General features: G+C 37.7%; 2 protein-coding genes and 1 pseudogene across 3 annotated transcripts; 1 reads left to right on the forward strand and 2 right to left on the reverse strand.

Annotated features, from left to right (window-relative positions):
• Positions 1–4914: 4914 nt before the first annotated feature.
• LOC148916364 (putative disease resistance protein RGA3) lies at positions 4915–9348 on the reverse strand. The gene has a single exon (XM_089054750.1). It carries the CDS (start codon positions 8709–8711, stop codon positions 5130–5132), a length of 3582 nt encoding a protein of 1193 aa, XP_088910876.1. The 5' UTR covers positions 8712–9348; the 3' UTR covers positions 4915–5129.
• Positions 9349–14747: 5399 nt separating this feature from the next.
• LOC148916365 (uncharacterized) lies at positions 14748–22211 on the forward strand (annotated as a pseudogene). The gene is made up of 6 exons (XR_016128136.1): positions 14748–15057; positions 17144–17391; positions 17480–18306; positions 20182–21014; positions 21374–21556; positions 21698–22211. The product of XR_016128136.1 is annotated as an uncharacterized LOC148916365 (transcript).
• A 430-nt stretch (positions 22212–22641) lies between these two features.
• LOC148916366 (putative disease resistance protein RGA3) lies at positions 22642–27476 on the reverse strand. The gene is made up of 3 exons (XM_089054751.1): positions 26795–27476; positions 23468–26711; positions 22642–23157 (listed from the first exon to the last, which is right to left on the reverse strand). Exons 1-2 carry the CDS (start codon positions 27173–27175, stop codon positions 23511–23513), a joined length of 3582 nt encoding a protein of 1193 aa, XP_088910877.1. The 5' UTR covers positions 27176–27476; the 3' UTR covers positions 22642–23157; positions 23468–23510.
• Positions 27477–27901: the final 425 nt, after the last annotated feature.

Raw genomic sequence — 27901 nt, forward strand, 5'->3', positions numbered from 1 at the left:
CCACGTCATCATTCATAGAAAAATCGAAGTGAAAATTTATTTTACGACGGTTGTTGGAAATGTTGTGACGTATTAGGTGTCAATAACGTCGTCTATTATGTATTTAAAGACGTCATATTTCTATTTGTCGTTAAAAGTTTATTTAACGGCGTTGAGTTTTAGTTCTCGTCGTTGTATGTTTATCTTGCGGCCATGTTCTGTTAATATATGTCATATGTTTTCTTTTTAACGACGTTTTTTTGTTAGAGTTGGTTGTCTATTCTCATCCTCGACTGTTTTTTTATGTCTTTTTGCAGTACAAAGACGTCGGTTTTTATTTGTTGATGACGTTTTTTATTTTAAAAACGACGGGTATTTACCGTCGTGGTTTTGTTATGGAAAAGATGTCGGTGGATTCCACGACCATTTGAAAACTGAATACACGACGGTGAATTTCCATCGTGTTTTCCTTTTTTGTAGTAGTGGATGTAGAACAGCCCGTAGGTTTAGAGTAAACACTTGAGCAATAGAGCAAGGAAGAAATAAGGGATCGAAGAGAAGAATTACAGATCGAATAGACGAAGGGAAAGGGAAGGAATAAGAGAGTTTAAAGTAAGGAAATTTATCATTAATCAAGTCTGCCTTAAAAGATTACAAACAGCTCTATTTATATAGACAAAACCCTTTTTAGCCTAGGAAAAGGAAAGGTAAACTTTAAGAAATAGGAAAGCAAATTAACTAATAAGAGATCCTTTAACAAGAAGGAATATTGAAGAAATAGGAAAGCAAATTAGCTAATAAGAAATCCTTTACCAAGAAGGAACCTTTAAGAGTTAGGAGAACTAATAATAGGAAAACTAATCCAAGTAGAATAAGGAAAACTAATAATATGCATTCTGCATCAAGAACTTACTAATCCCACCATTTAAAAACTATTAGCAAAACAGTTATAATGTTCGTACAAGTAAATAAAATTCATATGTAAGCATAAAATACCAAGCAAAAGACAAACCACCAATTTCAATATAAAAGAAATTCTCAAGCTGTAAATACTTTCCACCTAGATGTATCCTATAGAAAATCCGTCAATTCCAGGTATCACACATGTGGCCGCATGTGTGATACATCCTCGCAGAATTCAGGGGGCACAAAGTCGGCATGAGACGCATTCCTCGCAGCACAAGGTTCAAGCGTCCCTGAGACTCGTGGCGGATGGTCATACGCGAGTAGACTTATCCAAAAGTAACCAAATTTTCCAAAGACAAACCATTTCCTGAAAACAACTAAGATGTCCGAGGACATCATAAAATCCGAAGGCAGCCAAAGGATATCTAGGTGGTTTTGAAAACATTTCCAAAACTTGTCTCAAATTCAGTTTTCAAAACATTCTCAATTTCCCGGACTAATCTCACTTATCAATAATAATTATTATTATAATGATAATAATAATAATAATAATGACAGGACCGGCCCCAAATTCCTTGGAATCCGTGACGAATTCTGTGGTATTTCCAACATCAAATTGATGCTGAGCCCACTTACTAACGTCATAGCCTCTTTTCCAAATCAAGGAAAAGAGGGACGAGACTTTCTGCCAAAATTTCGCAGAGTCTCCCCTGAAAAAGGGACATTTTCCTAATTTTTAACCTGTCAAAAACATTAAAATCATCCCAACAACAGCATGCACAAGGTAAAATCATGCAGTTTACATAATAGGCCTCCGGCCTTACATCCAACCCTAGCATGGGCGGTAATATAGCATATCTAATGAAATTCAGTTTACAAGCGAAAATAAAGTTCAACGGAAAAGAAATGAACAAAAGTTTACCTTATGGAAGCTCGGGCTCACTCACTCAAGTCAACTACATGTCTGGGGGGTGCAAAACAGAAAATTATGAGTGGACAAAAACAAAGTTTGAAAACAACATATAATAACCTCACCGTTTGGAAGCAGAAAACATGCAATTGAAACTCGACATACTCCCGTATAATCCATTAAACTAAGTTGAAATCCGTATCCCGTAATAGTTTACTAATACTCAAACTCACTCAACACCCTTCCCTTTTTCTTAAACCTCCATCACCCAAAATGCATGCCCGTTGGCACCGTGAGCGAGGAAGGATCCTCACCGATAAATAAGAACAAAGATATGTGTATAGGTGTATATATATATATATATATATATGACCACTACCAAACTTATCGAGAAAGTAATCCAACCCAAGGATTGTTTGACTAGACCACATGGAAGAATCCTCAATTGAATCTGTGGTCGAAGTCGCTGGAAAATCCCAGAAATTGGCTAATGTCGGGTAGAGGTTTTTGACTCAGTTTCAGTCCAAAATCTGACTATTCTTCGGGTTTTTGAGTTTGATTGAGGGATGGGATAGGTAGACGAAGCTTTGTAGGTGGTGGCGTTGCTTGGAATAACCAGACGATGACAAAATTCGCCAGAGAAGAAGAATCACGAAGGAGAGACGCGAGAGAGGAAGAATAGGTAAGTAGGAGAGAGAAATGAGGGAAAATAAAAAAAAATTCTGAGTTTTTAACACATCACTTGCAAAAATTACGATCGTGCCCTTACACTTCTTTTGATCATAACTTTCTTGTTTCAACTCCAATCTGGGCCCACTATATGTGTTTATGAACTCGTGAGTTCATGCACTATGTAATAGAGCTAAGAAATTTTTTCAAACCATCCTCGAGCAAGAGTCAACCCTAAACCACAAAGAAACCCTAAGGGTACGTCCTTTGTTTTAAAAATTAGGAAATTAAATAAATTATTTGGGGGCGGGATATTATAGACTGTCTTGGCTTAGCTTAGCTTGATCTAAGTTGGTTAACACTTATCCTACGTTTGGTGAATGCTTGGGCTAGGACTAATTTTTTTTTATTTTTCCACATATATATATGTATAAATACATATATTATGTACATGTATATTTGTATTTTATAATATAATATATATGTATGTATATATAGGGAGCTGATTTTCCCACTCCACTTTTTTCCACTTACACTCCCTTTTGCTTTTTAATACTTTTTAATCAATTTTGTTCTTTTTCTTTTTCTTTCCTATTCTATCCTTACCCTACATTAATTTCTTTTTTACTTCACTTTTATATTATTTATTTTTCTTTATACTTAATTTTCCAACTTACACTATTTTTTCAGTATTAAAGGAAAAAAAAAACTTAATTTCTTACTCGATTAAAGGAAAAAAAATATATTGAATTGATTAAAAAGCAAAAGGGAGTGTGTATATACATGTATATATGTATATTATAATAATATTATAATAATATTATATATTATAAATAATATATATGTATAGATACATAAATTACATATATTATATACATACATAATACATATATATATATATATTATAATATATACATGGGTACAATATATATATATATATATACATATGTTATACATGTATAATATATGTGTATATATATATTATAATATATATAATATATATGGGTATTTTATAATAATAATATGTATTATATTATAATACATAGATGGGTATAATATATAAACGCATATTTGTATATATATATATGTATTATAATATATAATATATATTACATATATACACGTATACTATTATTATAATATTAATATGCATATGCGTATATGGGTATATTATAATAATAATATATGTGTTTTATATGTATTATATATGTATATATGTGTGTATATATATACATATATTATATATGTGTATATACGTGTATATATGTAGATTATTGTATATGTGTAAGTAAGTATAATATAATATAATATATATAGGTATATAATAATAATAATAATAATAATAATAGTAATATTTGTTTTATTACAATATAATATATGCATCTTATACATTGGTGAGTATGAGACTAGTTAATCCTCTCTTTCCACATGGGTTTAATAGTCCCCATCTAAGGAGATTTTTTTGGTGGGCCCGATATTAGCAATCTCATCTAAGACTAAGATTAGATAAAACAAACATGGTACTAAATTTAGTCCAAGCTAAACCATGCCAAGTCAGTGTAACAAATGGCCCCAAAAAGTCTTTGGGGCGGAGTATTGAAATATGGCCAGCATCCGGCAGATGTTTTGCCAATGTCGAATGAGAAAAATATTAAGAAATAATAGAATTTCGATTGTACCTCGAAGGCAAGCATATAAAGATTGCTGAGCACTCGTGCCAAATTCTTTGCACAAGATATGGTGCCTTACGTCAAGACCTCTTACTGTCATCATGGAAGTTGCCGCAACCAATTGTTGAGATTCTTGCAACGTGGGCCGATAATTCATTGAATGTCCCGCAACATAAAAAATCACATCGGTCCCCTTCCTAGTGTGTGGCCTACATGAGATTCTTGCAACGTGGGCCAATAATCCGACTCATGATAATAACTGGCCAATAATCCGAAGAAAAGCTGCCCAGGTTTTGTTTATAGAAGACGTTGTATATGTAAGAACTTTGTCATGGGATTGTTTGGCATTTCTATAAGATTACACTGAACTCTTTTGTTCACCATTTAAGATGCCTTCGGTTAATTTTCCCCTACTATTTTTGAGATTTGATTTTCAATATTTTCTTGAAGGAAAATTGAGGTGTAATTAGACCCCTTTTCCTTGGCCAATTGTAAATTGAGAACACCAAGCCTCAATATCATTCTTGCAGCAGGTTCATGGAGCCAGTGATGTACTGATTTCACAAAATAAATCCCAGTCCTCTCACGGGGAAGATCAAATGGATTCTCAAGTTCATAGAATATAGAAAACGAGCGAAAAACTGGTATGATGAGCCATGCGCATTTGCACTATGAAGAACTGAATTTTAAGCATGCGAGAAATAATCCAAATCGAAGAATTCTAATGTAAATCTGGAGACAAGCTAGCAGTGCAAAGCAAAACACGAAAATAAAAAACAATTGACAGTTGCCTAAAATTACCTAATCAAAACACAAAAATGTTATTAATATGATATCCATATACAATACAAACTCAGAGGATTCTCAAAACAGCCTAGTACATAGAAATACATAAATCCCCTATAAGGAGAAAATAACAAAGCACACCACAACACCTGGAGGAATGACTTACCATAATGATAGTAGCTTGTTAATGACAAATAAATTGAAGTTTCTTACTGAGAAGATGCTTGGACAGAAGAGCTTCCCGATGTGCTCGCTTCGCCAGACCACCTTACCTGAGGCAATCCAATGTACTTATGCGGGACATGGGCTATTTTCAACCAATCCTCACCGCTACCTTGTCTGCATCTTTCCTCAAGCTCAGGACATTCTTGAATAGAGAGGTGCTGGAGTTTAGTTAGAGGCTTGAAGGCCGGTGGCAGTAGTGTCAAATTAGGACAATCATATATGGTCAAAGATCTAAGAGAATCAAGATCCCCAAACCATTCTGGCAAAGCTGTTAGATTGGGGCAGCTACTAATTTCCAAGCAGTGCAGGGTCCTGACATTTTGCAACCCTTCAGGCAGAGAATCAAACCAAGGACAACTCAGAATGATCAAACTTCGAAGGGAGGAGAGGTGTTGCACACCTGCTGGAAAAGAACCAAGCTTTGGACAGTACATGATGGTCAAGTGCTCAAGCAATATGAGCTGTTCCAAACTCGATGACAGAGAAGTCAGGTTACTGCAGTTTTCAATGGACAAAGTTCGAAGCGAACCCAAACCTCCAATTCCACCATCTGGCAGGGATATTAGACTGTGACAGTTACTAATCTCTAGTGACTCCAGAGCTTTGAGGTTCAGCAAACTTTGTGGCAGAGAGGACAGCTCTTCACACCAACGAATGGTCAATGATTTCAGAGAGCTAAGGTTTTGCATCTCCAAAGGCATTGAATGAAGCTTGGGGCAAGACAAAATCTTCAAGGAAGACAGACTAGCTGATGCAAAGAGCCCTTCAGGAAGAGACAATAGGTCCGGAATTTTTTGTAGAATAAGCACAGATAGCAAACTTAAATCTGCTATGGATATCATCCTTGGATTACAGTCCCGCAGCTCCAAATGTTGAAGGGACTGAGGTAACGGTATATGTGCTAACTTTGGACAACTTTTTACCGTTAATTTCTTCAGTATAGGGAATGCTTTTTCATCAGTTGCAGTTGACCACTCTTCTAAGTTTGCAAAATCACTTACGGATAGTTCTTCAAGTGATGGAAACCATATGTCAGTACCGTCACCATAGAACTCTGTACCAATGCTCTTAACGCCACGCATTCCATGCAGAGAAAGCGTCTTAAGTAGCGGAAGATTCCCAAGAGCTGGAAGATGTTCACAACTTCTACAGTTGGTGAAATCAGCGGCAATAAGATTTGGGAGGGCCCAATTAGGAAATTTGATTCCTGGGTACCCGTTTATAACTAGATTTTTCAGATTTTCATGTGGTTGCAGGCATCTAATAAGTTTTTTAGCTTGCAGCGCTATATGTGATCCTGAGACACCTACTTCAGCTGGGGCATTATGTGGTTTGGCGAATGAATCTTTAATTCCGGGAATAAAGCCCCAGTATAATCCCAATGACTCAAGATTTTCCTTCATGAACAATTGTCCTTTGTCTGCTGGTGTAGCATCTTCAATAATATTCTCCAAGCGAGTAATATTCAACTCCCCATGAAGATTTAAACCACTCAGATGACCGAGATTCTCAGAATTCCATGTACTCCACACACACCGTTCAAATGCCTCCAACTTCCTTGAGACAAAAAGTGGCAATGTCTGAAGTTGATCTAAGCTTTCCATACCAGAAGGCATATTAGTCAAACTTACACATCCACTTAAGTTAAGATGTCTTAGGCGGGTCAAGCGTCCCAAAAAAGGCAAATATTCAAGATTATGGCAACCAATTAGGTTTAGGGTCTGCAAAGAAAACAGATCCTGTGCGCATTCAGGTAATTGGGTGATATGCGTGTAAGACAAGTCAAAATACCTCAAACATATCAAGTTACCCAAGGAATTCGGCAGATCAACAAGATCACTGTTGTTGAGATCTAGCACTCGCAAGTATTCAAAACTTGAATAAATTTTATCTCCGTTCTGTAACGAGCCAGAATCTCCGATCAATAAGAGAGTTCGCAAATGTTTTGCTTCATATAGAGTTTTTGGAATTGTAATTCTTGCACCATATCTATAAACAACAGATGCGTGGCGAATCTCTGCTGGTGACCAATTTTGTGGCCGACCCTCTTCAAGTACCACATATTCTTTTCCTGCAACATATCGTGCAAGATCATGAATGATATCATTCATCTTGTATCCAATTATCTCTCCACCGTCACGTAGCCGTACTTCTTGCAGGAAAGATATCCAAAACAATTCGGAAAAGTATTCCTCACCAATGTCTTCAGGCCGCTTGCTTCCTACTTCTGGAATGAAGCCTTCTGCCATCCATAGATGAATCAACTTCTGCTTCTTGAACTCATAATTTTTGGGAAATAATGAGAAGAATGCAAAGCATTGTCTAAGATGAGGCGGTAGACTCAACATCAGGGCAGGGAAAACTTTATGTTGGCTTTCATCTAATTTCCAGAGTTCACAATCTCTCATAAATAACCACTGTTTTTCTTCTCTTTTCAAGCGCATTGAGCTTCCCAAACTTTTTGCAGCTAACGGCACTCCTCCAAATTTTTTGATAATCTCCTTTCCAATCCGTGTAAGATTTGGATACTTCTCTTCTTCTCCGCATCGAAATGCCCCCTGCTTGAACAAAGACCAGCAATCATCATCCTTCAAACCATTTAAATAAAATGGTGAATTTGGGAAGTCCATTATTAATGGAATTTTTTGACTGCGGGTGGTGACAATAATTTTGCATCCATCAAGACCCGCTCTAAACAAAGGTCTTAGTTCGTCCCAATCATCCTGGTCTTCCGTCCAAACATTATCTAACACAATCAGGCATCTTTTCTTCTGTAGCAATTTCAAAAGCCGAGACTGAAGTAGTTCAATCTCCGACAACTTGCATTCCTCCTCTGTTACACGCTCAATGGCTTCTTTCATAATCTTCTTGACATTGACATTCTCAGAAACAAAAATCCACATTCTAGAGTCGAAGTGTTTGGAGACCCTCTCATCGTGATATGCCAATTGAGCAAGAGTGGTCTTGCCAATTCCTCCAATACCAATTACTGGAATACAAGTTGCATATTCATCCTGGGATGTTTCCGAAGATAGTAACAGTTCAACTAACTTCTCTTTCTCATCATCTCTTCCATATATCTTTGAGTCGTCAACGGAAGAGTAACTCTCCCTTTGGATAGATCGTCGATCTCCTGTGCTAGGCTCTGTAAAATTAAATGTCGAGAGTCCCTCATTTATCGTCTTTTCTAATCTGTGGATTGTCTTTTTAATGTTTTCAGCATTAGAGGCTTTTGTAGTACGGAAAGGTCTGGTGAAAAACTCACCAAACTCACCAAACCTGATGGTTTTGGATGATTGGGACAAACTCACATATTTGTCCAGAAGGTCCTCAGCATCAGAGGCAGCATTCTTAAGGTTTGACAGCCAAAGCCTAACATATTTGTTGGTTAATTGTTGATCCTCTGCAGCTTGAAGAATAGCTTGAACCCTTATTAAGGAATCTTGTAGGCCGTTGCGGTTGTCCTCAACACCCCAGTTATCAGCAAGTGCTTCTAAGGCTGGGGAGGCCAATCTGTCAAAGATCACTTGCAAAGCAGGGGATAAAACTATGCTTGCTGCTTCCATTTCTAGCAACAACACCACCACCAAAACAAAACAAGCCTGAGATGATGAGAATGGTTGGATCTGGAAATGGAAATGGAAATGGAAATGGTTGGTTTACAGTTTGCTTTAGAGGGCCATTCAAAAGCCAGCAAATATGCGGTTCATGGTGGAGAAGCCGGTGTAGCATTTATGCGTGTGGGGAACACTCGGCGGATTGATCCATCAGAGAAGACAAAATAATGGTGTCTCCGGGTCCGGCAACAAGTCTTTCAGTCATTTGCCAAGTTGGTTCCTTCAGCCTCGTTTGTTACGGAAGATTGTCTTGGCATGAACTATTCTCAGAAATTGTCTTGGCTTGAATTGACTTAAATTGAATAACACTTAACCGATGTTTGGTGATGCTTGGATTGGGACTAAATTTAAATTGATTAAAATATCAATAAATAGGATGATATATTTCAACTTCTGTTCTTCTGTACAAACGTGGGTTAAAAATATTCCAAAGTTTTATTTAATAAGGTTTATTTTTTAGGTTTATATGAGTTTTAAATTTGAGAGCATTTGTGTCTATTTAAGTGAGTTTTTTGCTATATTTGAAATATTTTATAAAAACTGACATTTTTGAAATTAAGGATCAAGTTTCGGTTATTTTTGATAAATTCTCCATCTTGGGAAAGAACAAGGACCATAGATTAAAAACAAAAAAAGGGAGAAAATGTTCTGCTCCTGAGTTGGTCAATGCAGCCGCTGAATCCGCTGCTCAATTTCTTATTATTTTCATTAATTAAAAAAGCCTAACCCTACTGGATTAGAGACTCTTCAGATTACACGTTGTCTCTCGATCTCCCCCAATTCCATCTCTCCCTACTTCCTCTCCTCCCCATTGGCGGCACTCTGTCGGACCTATGCAGCCGATCCATCGCCTCTTGATTTGCGCCTCTTGGAACCCAGTTCCAAGAAATAAAAAAAATAAAAAAAGTAGAGATATAGTAGTGAAGGAGAATTATTATTAGCCTGGCCCCTCTTTGAAAACTTCCTACCCAATTATACTCTGACAAGCACAAAGGTCCAAATGCAGGGCCACTAGAAGGAGAAAATTTTCAACTTCCTTCTTAAACTTTTTTTATTAGGAAAACACCAAGCACCTTCATCTTTTCTAAAAATTTGTCTGATTCTTCCCATTTCTCACTAGCAAATCAAAAGAGGACCTAAAATCTGTCCTTGTTATTGACCAGAGCCTTAGAGGACACCATATTTGACTAGGAAAGCAAATAAGAAGAGTCAAGTCACTACTTGGGGACCTAAAGTCACAAAATAAGCAGTTGCTGCAGTAATTTCCCCTTTCTCGTTAGAAGCAGTACTGAAACAATGGCCAAAAAAACTAAAAAAAAAGTGGGATGGGCTAAACCATCAAGCTAGAAGAAGAAGCAGAGCAACAGCATGGGTGGGATTTTGTGCTGGGATAATCCAAAACTACAATTTACAAAAATAAAACACAAATTTGCTGGACATTTTATTAACTGAAAATTTAGAAATACTGTTATATTTATAATTCCACTAAGCATTTCAGTAGATTAAAACACTGATAGCACTTGATCTTGACGATGAGGGCAAGGTATTCGACGAATTACCTGAAAGAGGCTGAGGCAGGCCAACTGAGCAAGCAAAGCGAGCTGTTGTACGGCCTTCAGTTGATGTTGACAAGTGTTCAAGTTACTGCCATATGGGCAAACAAATGGCAATTGTTGCGTTGATTAACGTCTTGAGCTAGCAGCAATTTAAATTCTATTCTTCTTTGTTCACGTTCCTCTTTGTCATTCGATAAAAAGAAAACCAAAAGAAAATTTTCAAAACTTTTGTATTTTTCTTTTTTGTATGATAAGTATCAAAACCCAGAAAGAGAAATAAAGCAAAAAGAGAGGAGACAATTCTTCATTCTTATCCAAAAATGGCCAAAGGCCTCAAACTAAATAAAGTGTGAGCTCACCAACGGTATTGGCCAGAGAACATTATACGTGTCTACAGGCACAGATTCAAGATTAAAAAATGACTTGGGCTAATTGTTCCCAAATGGTATATAACCTCTTAAATAATACCCTACGAGTTTTTAAATGACCCTCAACTAATAAGAAAGAACTCCACTATTTGCCTTAGCACAGGGAGCTACTATTCACGTGAATAGTAGTTGCCTGCAAAATCCAATTTTGTGTTTCCACCGTCCTTTGCTAAGGATTACTATTCTTTTTTTTGTTTTATTCACAATTTTTTACCTCAATAATTAATTTGGATAATATTTTGGATCGATTTACGGTTCCTACGTGTCAAGACTATTCATAATCGGATAAAATTTGGATAAGATTTTTGTTCAAATTTTGATGAATTTCAAAATTCAAATTTAGATAAATTTTGGATTCAAATTTCGAATGAATTTCAAAATTCAAATTTCGGATGAATTTCAAAATCAAATTTCAGATAAATTTGGGTTCAAATTTCGGATGAAATTCAAATTTCAGATAAGATTTTCATCCAATCAAATCAAGCCACGTGACATCTCTATCTTGCCAAATTTTTCTATAAAACCAGAGGCTCACCTCATACCTCTCACACCACATCTTTCAATATTTACATCAAAGGTATGCCAACTAATTTAATGGTTTTGATCATTTAACCAATCTGTGTTGCTAAGCCCATCATCCTGGAAAAGTCTTCTTCTCATAACATCCCTTCGTTCTAGCTTCCAATATTGTTTTGTATCAGGGGACATATGGCTTGTATCCATCGCCATAGTTTCCCGATCCATCTTCTCCATATCTTTTTTGCGCAAATACTCCTTTCTCGCACACTCGGCTTGAATTGCCACCTCCATATCTTGGCGTTTTGCTCCATTTCAATTCTTATGCCGCTTTTGCCTTGCAATTTCCTCCAAAACTTTGAATTATGATTGCTTGAATTACCCGCTTTCTTTGCCTTCGCAGCCTTTCGCCAATGGGCCTCGGTTCCTTTTGGATGGGTGAGTCTTCACTCATAGGGGAATCGAGAGGTGAATCCGATGTCGTTGCATCACGGAGAGGCGTCTCGTTTAACACAACGTCGGGACCCGTGGGAATAATATTAAAGCGTGCCATTAAATATTTCACCACCTCCCAACATTCATGATGGGTGAATTTTTTTTTGCCACCCCCGGTTGCACCGAACCACATCTGTGCTTGAATGAGCTATTTAACAAAAAAATGGAAATGCAATAACTATTTAAAATATATTGGATATGCAAGTAACAAAATAAAAATAATGGAAATGCAATTAACCTTACAAATAAATTGGAAGTGCAAGAAATATGAAGAAACAATTGGAAATGCAATAAATATTAACAATATATTGAAAATGCAAGAAATATGAAGAAACAATTGGAAATGCAAGAAATATTAACAACATATTGAAAATGCAAGAAATATTAACAAAATATTTGAAATGCAAGAAATATTAACAAAATATTTAAAATGCAAGAAATATTAACAAAATATTGAAAATGCAATAAATATTAACAACATATATATATTAGGACATTAAACTTAATATAACGAAAATTACAAAATACTTACCTTGTTAGTACGATTTTCCCCACTTCTATATAAGTTCATCGCTTTTGCCAAGGCATCTCTCCATTTTGCCATCTCTTTGTTGAGAAGTTTCCACCTACTCGACAATGCAATTTCCGATACAAGCGAGTCCGAATTTTTTCATAAAATTGCATGAATTTTTTCCACATATGGAAAAATTTCATCTCATTGCCTGTCAAGGGACAATGACAAACTCGGAGCCAAGCCTCACACAAAGAAACATCTTCCATGGTGCTCCACGCCCCTCCGGTTTCAATAGAAGAAGCCATAAAAATAAGAAATAAAATTACAAGGTGAAAGAGATGAAAATGTTGAGTGAAGAGTGAAGAAAATGTTGAGTGAAGAGTGAAAAAAATGTTGAGTAATTGTAGAAGTAGAATAAAATGTATGAGAATTGGTGTTGAAAGTGAAGGGTATTTATAGGTATTTATAGGAAAAAAAATCAAAATTTTTAAGTATTTTTTAAAAATTTCGATTTTTTTTCATAATTTTATTGCTGAAAAATCGCCACTGTTGGATGAAGCTTTGGAATCAAATCGAGCGGGGCGTACACGTGTCTTCCACCCGTTGGGCTATCGACGCGCGCATGCCGGTTCAAATTTTTTACTGCTGCGTTGCGCGTGCGGACGACGCCGCGTGACGCCAGTTGACGCCACCCCGCGTTTTGGACTTGGCGAACTTGCCTTGGGCCAGCCCGGTTGGTGGGTCCCACACCCCGGCCCGGCTGCTCATTGAACGAATTCCCGGGCTGCACCGTGGAATAGCTCTAAAGCAACATCAATATATACAAAGAACCATAAACTTCAATGACCCTTGATTAAATTTTATAAATATTAACATGTTACAAAACTCACAACTCAAAAAATTTTTTTTAAAAAAAACATTGAGAAACTAGTTGTCCACAACATGAGACTTTAGTTTGGCCCTCTAGACATATTCTCTTGGGTTTTCACGCATTGCTTCTTAGGGCTCATCACTTGAGCTTCCAAAGATCACTCTCTTAGCATGAGAGAAACGTATGTCGTGATCTCCTCGCTTGCGTTTACCTGATATCTCCAAGGCCTCCAACTACTCTTGCATGTCTCTAGAGTAAACAGCTAGCATCACTAATAGCTATTTGTTCTCCTCCGGCAACATGGTGTCTATGTCTATGGGCTGCTAACAATAGGCCCATTAGTGAAGGATCCTAACATTTCTTGCCCCTTAAAAGGAGGTATGTCCTCAGGCCTCTTAGCACAGTTAAATGCAACCAAACTCACTCGATACATAATAATGCATAGGTTGGGAAAAAAAAAAATTGTCCTCGAACATGAGCGATTGGCTCCCAAAAGAGAACCACCATGTGCAATGACCAAAAAGAACTAGCACAGCATGTTTACTTAACAAGAATGGAAGAAGCCGGCGTCGCTCTCTCGTGTTCAAGGAGAGCCAAATGAAAACATTAGGGTAAGGATTTTTCTCACATCTTGTTTGAATAGATTAAAAAATGGTGTGGGAGCTACTAACGAGAGGCACGGTTCAGAAATATGGGTGGAAGACTAGGAGCTAGTGTCAAAAATTGAAACAAAGGGAAATCTATTTTTTGAACCTTCCATTGGGGGAGGCAAGATAATAAAAGACATGAGACTAATTAGTTTAATAAGTTTTTAATGTGTGGAGTTATGGAAGAAACGACACGCATGGTGTAAAGTAAGCTTTCTGAATGTAGCAGTTCACATGAAAATTACCCAATTTTCTATGTAGCACTTCACATAGTTGTTATTTACTATAATTGTATTGAAATTAAGCTTTATGAATTTTAGCTTTCAAGGAGGAGATGATCGAAGAACAAATTTAACGGGTTGAACCGACGAAAATTAGGCATTGTTCTTAGAACAAAATGTGATGATTAAATTAATAAAATATAAACTATATTTATAAATACGGATAAATTACTATTTTACTCACTTGAATTATACTATAATTGTCAATTTTTCCCCTGAACTATTTACTTTTTTTTTTATAAATAAGAATTTAAACTATATGAAAATGACCAATTTAGGATTTGATGTCAATTTTTTGAATGTCCATCCAATTTCCGTCAATATTAAGAGTAAATTTGTAATTTTAAAGAAAATAAAAAAATTATATCTGATCAAATTACTAAATAATAGTAAAAAGATTTTTTTAAAACAAAATTAAAGAACCCCACCTCAACATCGATGGCGTGAAGCCAACTCCGCACCAACCCTCTCTACTCCAAATTTATATTTTATTTTTTAAAAAACTATCAAACACCTCAGCTAGTTTTTTTTATCATGTAGAGGAGTCACAAAAAAAAATTTAATCTTTTTTCTTTCTCATTTTTCTGACAAAAAAAAATGTCAGCCTAATTTTGCCGGAGACGAAATCTGATTCAGCCAGCACCAACACCTGTAAGTGATTGTTTACATAACATGCTATTTTGCTAAATCCCTCATTTCAAGTTCGATTGATGTATGTATTTTCTTTTTGAAAGGTTTCTGTTAGTCATGGTGCGCAAGCGTAAGTTAGGGGCATCTGCAAGTTGTGGAGCTGAAGATGCTAATTGTGCTGAAAATGCAATAGACAGATTTAGCAATCTTCCAGACGAAGTTGCTCATCGGATTCTTTCCTTCCTCTCTTTCAAAGATCTCACTCGAGTGGGCGCCGTGTCGAAAAGATGCAGGCAATTTCATCTATCAGTTCCGGTCGTGAGTTTTGATTATTCAAGTTGCAAACTGAAAATACCTGCAGGATGACTCAAAATGCCTAGAGGAGGGTGAATAGGCCAATTTAAGATTCTAATCAAATAAATAAAAATAAACTTCGGTAGCAGGATTGATATGGCTTATCAATCCTGTAACGTGCTGGGCAGAAAATAAAAGAACACGCAGAGAATTATTTTACGTGGTAAATGTTAAGAAGGTCAATGATTTCCTAATGTTCACAGGATGGATCTGGAAACAAATATGTAATTATGTGCTGTAGAATATTTCTTTTCCTATTGTAATTTAGATTCCTAGAATAGCTTAGCATCATTATAGGAAATCTCTTGTATAAAGTTACACCCTCTGACTCAATGAAAATTATTCAGGCAAATATCTTTCTTCCCTATTTTACATGGTATCAGAGCAGGAAGACAAACCCTAGCTCTCTCTTTTTTGCCGTCTCAATTTTTATTTTCTTTGCCATTGCTTCTCATCATGGAGCGCGAGCAATTTCTCTCTGATCTCCAGTTTCAACAGATATTATCTATTATTAACAATAAAGGGGCAAATCAATCCTCCAATCCTAAGGCCAATGCTGCTGGTACTTCTTCAAATTTGTCACAAGCACCGTTGCGCCTCCGCGATTAATCCTCGATAGTGGTGCAACCGATCATATTACTTCTTCTCCAAATTTGCTTGTCAACAGTCATCAGAACACTATTTTACCGCCAGTTATTATGCCCAGTGGAGAACAGTGCTCCAATCACATCTACGAACTTTACCTTTGAACTCAGTTATTTCTTTGAAAAATGTGCTTGGTGTGCCATCTTTCAAGGTGGATTTGATGTCTGTGAGTCAAGTTACAAGAAGTCTCAATTGTTCTGTAACCTTTTTTCCCTCTTGGTGTATTTTGCAGGACTTGACGACGAAGACGACGATTGGTTTGGGTAAACAACGAGACGGACTTTATTACTTGGTCGCATTGGCGTCAGCAACACCGAGCCCTAAATTCAGATCCTCCGCTGCCATTGCTAGCCATCCATCTTGTTCTCATGTCACCTCCTCCACTGACTTGTGGCACCGCCGATTAGGGCATCTATCTTCCTCTAGATTAGATTTTATGGCAAAAAATTTGCTCAATTTTCCTTTCAAATCCAATAATCCTTGTGATGTTTGTGCACTTGCAAAACAATGTCGACTTCCTTTTTCTGCTAGTTCAATTTCGTCTGTTAGACCGTTTGAGTTAATTCACTGTGATATTTGGGGCCCCTACAAAATTCCTTCTTTTTCTGGTGCTAAATATTTTTTGACAATTGTGGATGATTATTCTCGTTTCACATGGGTATTCTTTATGCAGCACAAAAGTGAAACACAACATTTACTTACAAATTTTTTCTCCTTTGTCAAAACTCAATTTGCTGCATCCATTGCTAATATTCGAGTTGATAATGGGGGGGAATTCTCTTCTATGAAAGCTTTTTTTCAACAAAATGGCACTACTTACCAACACTCTTGTGTCTATACACCCCAACAAAATGGGGTTGTAGAGCGCAAACATCGTCATATCCTTGAGTCAGCCCGTGCCCTTCGCTTTCAAGCCCATCTCCCTTTGCGTTTTTGGGCAGAATGTGTTCTCACCGCTGTACATTTGATTAATCGTTTGCCCACACCACTTCTTTCCCAACAAACTCCTTTTGAACGCCTTTATGGCAAGATCCCTTCCTATTCCCATCTTAAGGTTTTCGGGTGTCTTGCCTATGCTACTGATGTGCATGTCCCTCATAAGTTCGCTCCTAGAGCCAAACGTTGTGTTTTCCTTGGTTACCCGGTCGGTCAAAAAGCCTACAAGCTCTATGACCTTACCACTCATAAATTTTTCACTAGTCGTGACATTGTTTTTCATGAAACTATTTTTCCCTATGCGTCCCTTCCATCCATTCCAACACCTCTAGCCCCCGTCCTTCCTCATTTTGTGTCTGACCCTCCTATTTCTAACTCATTCCCTACGACCTCCACAGCACCATTAGAACCGGTCCATCCCGTCCCTCCCTTAGCAATGACCCAACCCGATTCTCCTTCTGCCTCCGCATCCAGCCACCTCCACTTTTGATCAACCCATTCCTATCAGGCTGCTTCAGCCCCCTCCCGTCCCTCCATTAGAAATGACCCACCAGCTTCTCCTTCTCTCCGCATCCAGCCACCTCCACTTTTGATCAACCCATTCCTCGCCAGCTGCTCCGCCTCCCGCACTCAGCTTTTACGACGTTCTCAACGACATCACAGTCCTCCACGTGCTTTACGTGATTATGTTTGCAACCAAGTAACGTCTCCCAAACCGTCGCCGTCTTCTTCGTCTGGTTCCACCAAAGGTACAAGGTATCCTCTTTGTAACTTTCTCTCTTACCATCGTTACTCACCACAGCATCATTCTTTTGTTGCTACTATTAGTCGATGTTGAGCCCAGCTCTTATACCGAAGCAGCTTCCCATTCACACTGGCAGGACGCCATGCAATCTGAATTGGCAGCTTTAGAGGCCAATCACACTTGGTCCCTCACTCCTCTCCCTCATGGCAAGAAACCCATTGGATGTCGCTGGGTTTATAAAATCAAACGTCACTCAGATGGCACCATAGAGCGTTATAAAGCTCGTTTGGTGGCCAAGGGTTACACACAGTTGGAAGGTATCGATTATCATGACACTTTTTCTCCCACTGCTAAAATGATTACTATTCGTTGTTTATTGGCTCTGGCAACTGCTCAGGATTGGTCCCTTCACCAATTAGATGTCAACAATGCTTTCCTTCATGGTGATCTCCATGAAGAAATTTATATGTCTCCACCTCCTGGTCTTCAGCGACAGGGGGAGAACTTGGTGTGTCGCCTCAACAAGTCGTTGTATGGTTTAAAGCAAGCTTCTCGTCAATGGTTTGCCAAGTTCTCAACAGCTGTTCAAGCTGCCGGATATGTTCAGTCCAAAGCGGACTACTCGTTATTCACATGTCGGAATGGAAAGTCCTTTACCGCTCTGTTGATATATGTTGACGATATTCTTATTACGGGTAATGATCTCAAGGCTATATCCACTCTTAAGCAATTTTTGCATAGTCGTTTCCGAATTAAAGATTTGGGGGATTTGAAATATTTTCTGGGCATTGAAGTCTCTCGATCAAAGAAAGGTATTTCTATTTCACAACGGAAATACACTTTGGAAATTTTGAAGGATGGTGGAATTTTGGGTGCTAAACCTGTGAACTTTCCCATGGAGCAAAACATAAAGCTCTCTGATACAGGTGAATTGCTTAGAGATCCATCTCAATATAGGCGACTTGTGGGACGCCTAATTTATTTAACTATTACTCGGCCTGATATCATGTATTCGGTACATGTATTAAGCCGATTCATGCATGCACCACGTAGACCACATATGGAAGCTGCCTTGCGTGTGTTGCGTTATTTGAAAAGTGCTCCAGGACAGGGTTTGTTTTTCTCTTCTCAAAATGATTTATCTCTACGAGCTTTTTGTGACTCGGATTGGGCTGGTTGTCCAATGACTCGTAGATCCACTACAGGTTATTGTGTTTTTTTAGGATCTTCACTTGTTTCTTGGCTAACAAAGAGGCAGAAAACAGTGTCACTCTCTTCACAGGTTTAATATAGAGCCATGACAGGTACATGCTGTGAGTTGTCTTGGTTACGTTCATTATTGAAGGATTTACGAATATTGCATCTGAAACCGGCATTGCTACATTGTGATAACAAAGCAGCCTTACATATAGCAGCCAATCCCGTTTTCCATGAGAGAACCAGGCATATAGAAATGGACTGCCACTTTATTCGGGACAAAATACAGGATGGTTCGGTTGTAACCAAGTTTGTTACTTCGGCAAATCAGCTTGCGGATGTATTCACTAAACCGTTGGGAAAGGAACCCTTTTCTACCATGATTCGCAAGTTGGGAGTTCTCGACATTCACTCTCCAACTTGAGGGGGAGTGTTAAGAAGGTCAATGATTTCCTAATGTTCACAGGATGGATCTGGAAACAAATATGTAATTATGTGCTGTAGAATATTTCTTTTCCTATTGTAATTTAGATTCCTAGAATAGCTTAGCATCATTATAGGAAATCTCTTGTATAAAGTTACACCCTCTGACTCAATGAAAATTATTCAGGCAAATATCTTTCTTCCCTATTTTACAAAAACCCCACCTCTGGGGAAAATCCACGGGACTCCTCACTCCAACACAAATCCACTATAGAACGATGATTACAAGAAGTACTCACACACTTATCCTAGACACATTCTAGATAATGTTTACCGACTTCTTCGTAACTCAACTTCTGTCACGGGATGATCTTCGACACTCCTTATGTTGAACGCAATACTGCCACGATTGCTTCAAGCTCACCGGAGGAAAACCGCCACCACGGTCTTGGTGCCCTCAACCGTATGAGTCACCGACGTGCATATGAATGCAATATGAATGATGAAAGGATTTGATAAATCACAAAGTAGACAAGGAACACTTGATGATTTATCTAAGAAAAATAAGAACTACAGCTTTCACAAAAACAGATTCAATATATTCAAAAACTCATGCGTTGAAAAAAGCTGATGATGAAAAGGAACAACAATCCTTTTTATTCAAAGCCGTTTCTCTACCTGGAGAGAAACCCCACGTCACTACACTTCCAATGCAACTATAAGACCCATTCAACTAAGACTTCTAACCTGATGCAATATGAACACCCAATTAAGCTATTCAACTATGACTATTTGTTGTGAATCAATATGGGCACAAAATGAATAACGTCAAAAACCATTGAGACCACTAATACTATATAATTCGTCAACTTATGCAAGGATTGTTATTCAAGATAACAATCTTTATCAAAGAGATCAAATAGGTATCAATGAAATGTCCTTTTCAAGTCAAGGATGAAAAATAGTATTTTAACTTAAATCAAAATAGAGTCCAACTAGGAAAGTAATCTCAAGAGATAAAATCTAATCCTATTAAAAATAAGATTAAGATAAAAATACTTTGAGTGAAAAAAACTCCAACTAGGAATCCTATAATGAATGCATGATTATGTCATGATTTACCTGAAGTCAAGTTTCTCATATCGGTCAAGTCATGCCTCGGATGTATGGGGTTGAATGAGTTGTGCCAAAACATCCACGTGGAGTAACCAACCAGAAGATAGTGAAGTTGATGAGCCCTTTGGATAGGTACTTGTGTTATCGTGGTGATCATAGGATGCAAGTCTTCAGCATTAATTGGAGCTGCTTTGGATCTGAACAAGCGAGCAAGTTTTCTGATGATCATTTTCGGGTGATCACCTGGATTGTTAATGCGGTAAGGTGCAATGTTCAAGTGCTTGATCTCCGTTTGGCATGTGATTTTCTTGCGCTTCCATCTTGCGTTTTTCTTTCTAAGTCTTTGCAGTCTCTATCAGTGCATTTGACTTGGATGATTCTTGAAGCCCCGTCTGTATCCTTTTCAAGTAATCTCTGTTACTTAAAACTGGAAAAAGTTACAATAGTGGATGAGAGGTTTTTCAAATGGATCTCACGTTCCTGCAAATTCATGAAGGAATTACAGCTTATTTGGGTTTGGATTCGAGGAATGCAAAAATCTCTATTGAAAGTTCGTCTTTAGAATCCCTTCTTGTTTGGATCAATGATCCCTATTCATCTGAACATCTCTGGTCAGAAACTTGAAAGTATCGATATAAGCTTTAAGGATTACCACGCACTAACGAGCAGCATAGAGGTGAATATTTTTGCTCCAAATCTGAAATATTTGAAATGGGAAGGCATTTTGAACAATAGTCTGAATCTGGGGAAATTAACTGGTTTGGAAAAAGTAGAGATTTTTTTAGCGTCTCAGACAAATAAATTTGATGAAGTATTTGAGAAATTTGATAAAGTATTTGAGTTTCTTCATAGTGTACGCTGGGCGAAGGTTCTTATCATAAACGAGGAGACCATGAAGGTAAAATTGACACTATCCTCAACACCTTTATATTTTGTAGGAATTTGAAATCATTTGAAAGGTTGACATTAGCTGTTGGAATAATGCGATTTCTTATTTATGCTGCAAGTTCTGTTTAAATTCCATGTATATATTTTATTTGTCAGAGAGTGTACTAAGTTGAAAATCCTATAATATAGTTTTAATAAAATGTTTAAATTGAGAAACATTATGGTTTAATTTTTTTATCAATTGATGGTTACTTATCTAGACTCTGAGATATATAGCAGCTAGTTAAACTTTATTACTGTTTTTTTATCTCCTGGGGTGTAGCTTCATGCCTTCTTTCTATTTATGAATCTTTCTTGATAAATTTGCAGGCATTCAAGGAAGGTTCCATGTCAGCACCATTGGATAATATTCGTAAATTGGGTATTCATTGTAGTAGCTTGAAAGATGACCTTGTCCCAGCAATGGTTTCTCTTGTTAGAGGAATGACTAATTTGAACAGTCTATACATAAAGACTAGCCTTGACGGAGGGGACGCCAAATCTGTAGTAAGTGTAAGTCAATGTTGCCTGCTGATCTCCCTCTCGCACACATTTTCTTATAGTAATTTCTAGATTTAGTTACTTATAAATTATTGTAAAAAATAAACTTATCTGGTTGTCTTTTTCAATAAGTATGTATGCCTTGATTTCCAGTCTTGCTTTGGTATGGGATACTGGAAATTGCAAAACCTAGCTTTTGTTCGTCAGCTAAAGGAGGTAACCATAGAGCCTTCCACTGGGTCTAATGAAATCGAATTTGCCCGGTATATCCTGGAGCATTCTCAAAATTTGAAGAAAATGTTCCTTTTTCTTCATCATGGAGCTGAGCAATCAAAAGTAGCAGGAGGAATGGTAAGCCGTAGCAAGATGATTTCTACTGCCACAATTGTCATTCGGGGTTCAGGGATGGTAAGATGTAAAAGGAAAAAAGTTTGTTTTTAGAAAACTTTATGTATGTCCTTATTGAGGGTGTTGCTAGATCCATTTTGGAAGTCAAGAACATTTGTAATGCCACAATTCTCTCAAGTCAGAAAGCTAGCAAAGAAAAGCTGCTCTGGTTTTGTTTATAGAAGAGGTTATAGATAATGTAAGAACTTTGGCATGGGATTGTTTGGCATTTCTATTAGATTACATTGAACTCTTTTGTTTAGTGTATTTGTGTTTTTCACTATCGTTCTTGCAGCAGAATCATGGAGCCAGTGACTAAAAAAAGAGAGTTGAATTACGAGGAAGGAGAGAAAATTTTGTGTTTGGTTCACGAATGAACTCAAATGATCCACATAATTTGTTTTTAATAAAAAAAATTGTCAGCATACACCATTAATATTGGACGACATTGCTTGATCTATATGCAAGAAGAGTGTCTGTCAAATGAAAAGTATTGAAACTCCCCAGGAAACTCCCAAGCACCTTCATCAGTGAGACGGCCTTCAGTTGATGTCAAGTGATGGCTGTCGAGCAAAGAGAGCTGTTGTATGGGCAATCAAATGGCAACTATCAAGCAAAAATCTACAATACAACAATGCAATATGACTAAAACTTTATTTAAATAAAAAGTAAACAGAATCAAAATTAAGAGAGAAGTAAACATCACCCTCTTTTATAATAAAAAGGAGAATTTCATTCAACTACGAAAACGTATAAGAAGGCAAAAACAATGGCCTCGTTAAAACCTTTGCCATGAAAAATCCCCACACAGAGGAAAATTTGGACAAGGAAAACGAGTACCACAACACCTCCACAAAAAATACAGAAAAAACACCCAACCCCCACATCCCTATCTTTCCCTAAAAGAGAGTCCAACCAAGGTGGTGCCGCCCAAACGAAACTGGAGCCTTCCTTCAAGCCAAATTGAGTAAGAGCATGTGCCACACCGTTGCCCTTTCAAGTTTGATACAAAACATCCGTCATGAACATGTCGACCACCAACCGTCTTATATCTTCCATCACATTGCCAATGTTGCTCCACCAATCCATTCTGCCATTAAGCAATGAAACAGCTTCTTGGGAGGCAGTTGCAAGTATAAAACGATTAAAACCCAAAAAGCCTATCATCAATAAACCTTCCCCTGTGGCCACTATCTCCCTCCTCAAAACATCAAATCCCTGCGGCCCTGCAGCGGCAAAACCACAAAAGAAAATTCCTTTCATCAACTTACAGAGACAAGTAACACTTTTGAACTAATTATACAAGGTTACTTTTTTATGCTTTTTTAATATTGAGAGAGTCATATATCTACAATGTTCGCATTTCGAAACAAAAGTATCAATCAACAACACCTATACGGAGTGTTGCTTTTTATTTTCAGACGAAAACACAGGAATTTAATTAATATGATATCTATACAATACCAAATCAGAGGATTCTCAAAACAGCCTCGTACATAGAAATACATAATGATAATACCAAGAGGAATGACTTACCATAATGATAATAGCTTGTTGATGGCAATGAAATAGAAGTTTCTTACTGAGAAGATCCTTGGACAGAAGAGCTTCCAGATGTGCTCGCTTCGCCAGACCGCTTTACCTCAAGCAGTCCAATGTACTTATGCGGGACATGGGCTATTTTCGACCAATCCTCACCGCTACCTTGTCTGCATCTTTCCTCAAGCTCTGGACATTCTTGAATAGAGAGGGTCTGGAGTTTAGTGAGAAGATTGAAACCCGATGGCAATAGTTTTATATTAGGACAATCATATATGATCAAAGATCTAAGACAATCAAGATCCTTAAACCATTCTGGCAAATAGGTTAGATTGGGGCAGCTTCTAATTTCCAAGCATTGCAGAGTCTTGAAATTTTGCAACCCTTCTGGCAAAGAATCAAACCAAGGACAGTTCAAAACCATCAAACTTCGAAGGGAGGAGAGGTGTTGCACACCTGCTGGAAAAGAACCAAGTTTTGGACAGTCCATGATGGTCAAGTCCTCAAGCAATGTGAGCTGTTCCAAACTCGACGACAGAGAAGTAAGCTCACTGCAGTTTTCAATGGACAAAGTTCGAAGTGAAGCCAAACCTGCAATTCCACCATCTGGCAGGGATATTAGATGGTTACAATTACTAATCTCCAGTGACTCTAGAAATTTGACGTTCTTTAAACTTTGTGGCAGAGAGGACAACTCTTCACACCAACGAATGGTCAATGATTTCAGAGAACTAAGGTTTTGCATCTCCAAAGGCATTGAATGAAGCTTGGGGCAAGACAAAATCTTCAAGGAAGACAGACTAGCTGATGCAAAAAGCCCTTCTGGGAGAGACACTAGGTCTGGAATTTTGTCAAGAATAAGAACAGATAGCAAACTTAAATCTGCTACGGGCACCATCGTAGGATTACAATTCCGCAGCTCCAAATGTTGAAGGGACTGAGGTAACGGTATATGTCCTAACTTGGGGCAACTCTTTACAGTTAATTTCTTCAATCTAGGGAATGCATTTCCAACATTTGCACTTGACCACTCTTCCAAGTTTGCAAAATCACTTATTGATAGTTCTTCGAGTGATGGAAACCATATGTCTTTACAGTCACCATAGAACTCTGTACCAATGCTCTTCACGCCATGCATTCCTTGCAGAGAAAGTGTCTTAAGTAGCGGAAAATTCCCAAGGGCTGGAAGATGTTCACAACTTCTACAGTTGGTGAAATCAGCAGCGACAAGTTTTGGGAGAGCCCAATTAGGAAATTTGATTCCTGGATACCCATTTATAACTAGCTTTTTCAGATTTTCGTGTGGTTGCAGACCTCTAATAACTTCTTCAGATTGTCGTGCTATATGTGATCCTGAGACACCTACTTCAGGTTGGGCATTATGTAGTTTTGGGAATGAATCTCTAAATTGCGGAATAAGACCCCAATATAATCCCAATGACTCAAGATTTTCATTCTTTTGCAGTTCTGCTGATTTCATTAAAGAGAAAAAGAATTGACTTTCCAAGTGAGCAATATTCAACTCCCTACAAAGATTCTCCAAGTGAGCAATATTCAACTCCCCATAAAGATTTAAACCTTCCAGCTGAATCTTCCCCAACTTCGGCACAACAAAAAGTGGCAATGTCTGAAGACGACGTAAAAATTCAATATTCGGAGGCATACCAATCAAACGCACACATCCACTTAAGTTAAGATGTCTTAATCTTGATCCCAAATGAGGCAAAGATTGAAGATTATGGCAACCAATTAGGTTTAGGGTCTCCAAAGAAAACATATGATGTGAGCTTCTAGGTAACTGGGTGATATGCGTGTAAGACAAGTCAAGATATCTCAAACATATCAAGTCACCCATGGAATTCAGCAGATCAACAAGATCACAGTTGTTGAGATCTAGCACCCGCAAGTATTGAAAACTTGAATAAATTTTATATCCGTTCTCTAACCTGCCAGAATCTCCGATCAATAAAAGAGTTCGCAAATGTTCTGCTTCATATAGAGTTTCTGGAATTGTAATTCTTGCAGCATATCTATAAACAACAGATGCGTGGCGAATCTCTGCTGGTGACCAATTTTGTGGACGACCCTGTTCAAGTACCACATATTCTTTTCCTGCAACATATCGTGCAAGATCATGTATTATATCATTCATCTTGTATCCAATTGTTTCTCCACCTTCATGTAGCCGTACTTCTTGCAAGAAAGATATCCACAACAATTCGGAAAAGTATTCGTCACCAATGTCTTCAGGTCGCTTGCTTCCCTCTTCTGGAATGAAGTCTTCTGCCATCCATAGATGAATTAACTTCTGCTTCTTGAACTCATAATTTTTGGGAAATAATGAGCAGAATGCAAAGCATTGTTTGACATGTGACGGTAGGTGATGATAACTGAGCATCAGTGCAGGCAAAAATTTATGTTTGCTTACATCTAATTCCCAAAGTTGACAATCTCGCATAAATGACCACTGGTTTTCTTCTCTTTTCAAACGCATTGAACTTCCCAAACTTTTTGCTGCGAGAGGCACACCTCCACATTTTTTGACAATCTGCTTTCCAATCCGCGAAAGAGTTGGATACTTCTCTTCTTCTCCTCGTCCAAATGCCCGGTGCTTGAACAAAGACCAGCAATCGTCATCCTTCAAACCGTTCAAAAAAAATGGTGAATTTGGGAAATCCATCATGAATGGAATTTTTTGACTGCGGGTAGTGACAATGATTTTGCATCCATCAAGACCCCCACTAAACAAAGGTCTTAGTTTGTCCCAATCATCCTGGTCTTCACTCCAAATATCATCTAACACAATCAGATATCTTTTCTTCTGCAGCAATTGTGAAAGCCGAGACTGAAGTAGTTCAATCTCCGACAAGTTGCATTCAACTCCTATTGCACTCTCAATGGCTGCCTTCATAATCTTCTTGACATTGAATTCCTCAGAAACAAAAATCCAGATTCTAGAGTCGAAGTGTTGGAGTACCCTCTCGTCGTTATATGCCAACTGAGTAAGAGTGGTCTTGCCAATTCCTCCAATACCAATTATTGGAATACAGGTTGCATATCCATCCTCGGAAGTTTCAGAAGATAGTAACAGTTTGACTAACTTCTCTTTGTCATCATCTCTTCCATATATCTTTGAGTCGACCACACGAGAGACAGTGTCCCTTTTGATATATCGTCGATCTACTATACTAGGCTCTCTAAAATTAAATTCAAAGAGCCCGTCATGTACCGTCATTTCTAGCTTATGCGGAGTGCCTCTCTAATTCTTTCAGCATCATAGCCTTTTGTAACATAAGAACTGATACTAGTGAAATCTCTACAAGCACTCTCCAAAGAGCCTTCTATATTTCCTTGATCGAGAAACGAGCCCAGAGTAACATAAGAACTGATACTAGTGAAATCTCCACGAGCAATCCTCAAAGAGCCTTCTATATTTTCTTGAGCGATAAACGAGTCCAGAAGGTCCTCAGCAACAGAAGCAGCATTCTTGAGATTTGACAACCAAAGCCTGATAGATTTGTTGATTAATTGTTGCTCCTCTGCATCTTGAAGAATAGCTTGAACCTTCTTTAAGGCAAGTTGTAGCTTGTGTCGGTTGTCCTTGACACCCCACATATCAGAAAGCTTTTGTAGGGTTGGGGATGCCAATCTGTCAAAGATCACTTGCAAAGCAGGGGATAAAACTATGCTTGCTGCTGCTTCCATTTCTAGCAGCAACAACAGCAAAACAAAACAGGCTGAGATGATGAGAATAGTTGGATCTGGATCTAGAAATGGAATGGATCTGAAGAGAATTACAATTGGTTAATAGTTTGCTTCATGGTGGAGAATCTCGAGACAGATATTTGTTTCTTTCTTTTCATCTTTTTCTCTTTGCTCATTATTTCCACCCACCTACATTTTTTTTATTTTGTTAATACTTTAGAAGTTAATTTGACTCACTTTTCCCCTAAACTTCTGTCAACAGTCAAGTAAATCAACTCTTACATATTAGGGTTTAGGGTTTACCATAGCTCACATGGCGCATGTATAGGTGTATAGACATTTTAGTCATTTCCGGGCGTCGCACTGATGCCGCCTTGCATAAAAATCCACCAAGCCTTCAAAGATAATATGTCTTTCTTTAGAGATTTTGGTCTTGTTTTCGTTATATATGTTTTTCTGGTATTGTTTTGGTAGATATCTTGTTTTAGCCCAATATTGGACGACATTGATTGTAGGTGATAATATATTTGGTAGGGGAATATAGCAACCTTCTCTTCTAACCTTCTCCTTTGATCTTCTTCTTTCTTTGTTGACATGTGTCATTCTCCTTACACTTAAAACAATGTCATTAATATATTATTCAAGTTAACTTTTGTTTTCCAAGTTTACCCTTATTAAATGTATTCAATTTATCCAAAAACATTTCACAACTTTCTTACCATCTTA

The sequence above is a fragment of the Prunus mume genome, linkage group LG6 (genome assembly GCF_029339155.1).
Source record: "Prunus mume cultivar Tortuosa linkage group LG6, ASM2933915v1, whole genome shotgun sequence".
Classification (NCBI taxonomy): Eukaryota; Viridiplantae; Streptophyta; class Magnoliopsida; order Rosales; family Rosaceae; genus Prunus; species Prunus mume.

Excerpts from the sequence above, each read along its gene's own strand:
- LOC148916366 (XM_089054751.1), bottom strand. The coding sequence starts at position 27,175 with ATGGAAGCAGCAGCAAGCATAGTTTTATCCCCTGCTTTGCAAGTGATC. Across the intron at positions 26,712-26,794 it reads TAGAAGGCTCTTTGGAGAGT|CTAGAAATGACGGTACATGA; the intron begins GCTTGTAGAGAT and ends ACTCCGCATAAG.
- LOC148916364 (XM_089054750.1), bottom strand. The coding sequence starts at position 8,711 with ATGGAAGCAGCAAGCATAGTTTTATCCCCTGCTTTGCAAGTGATCTTT.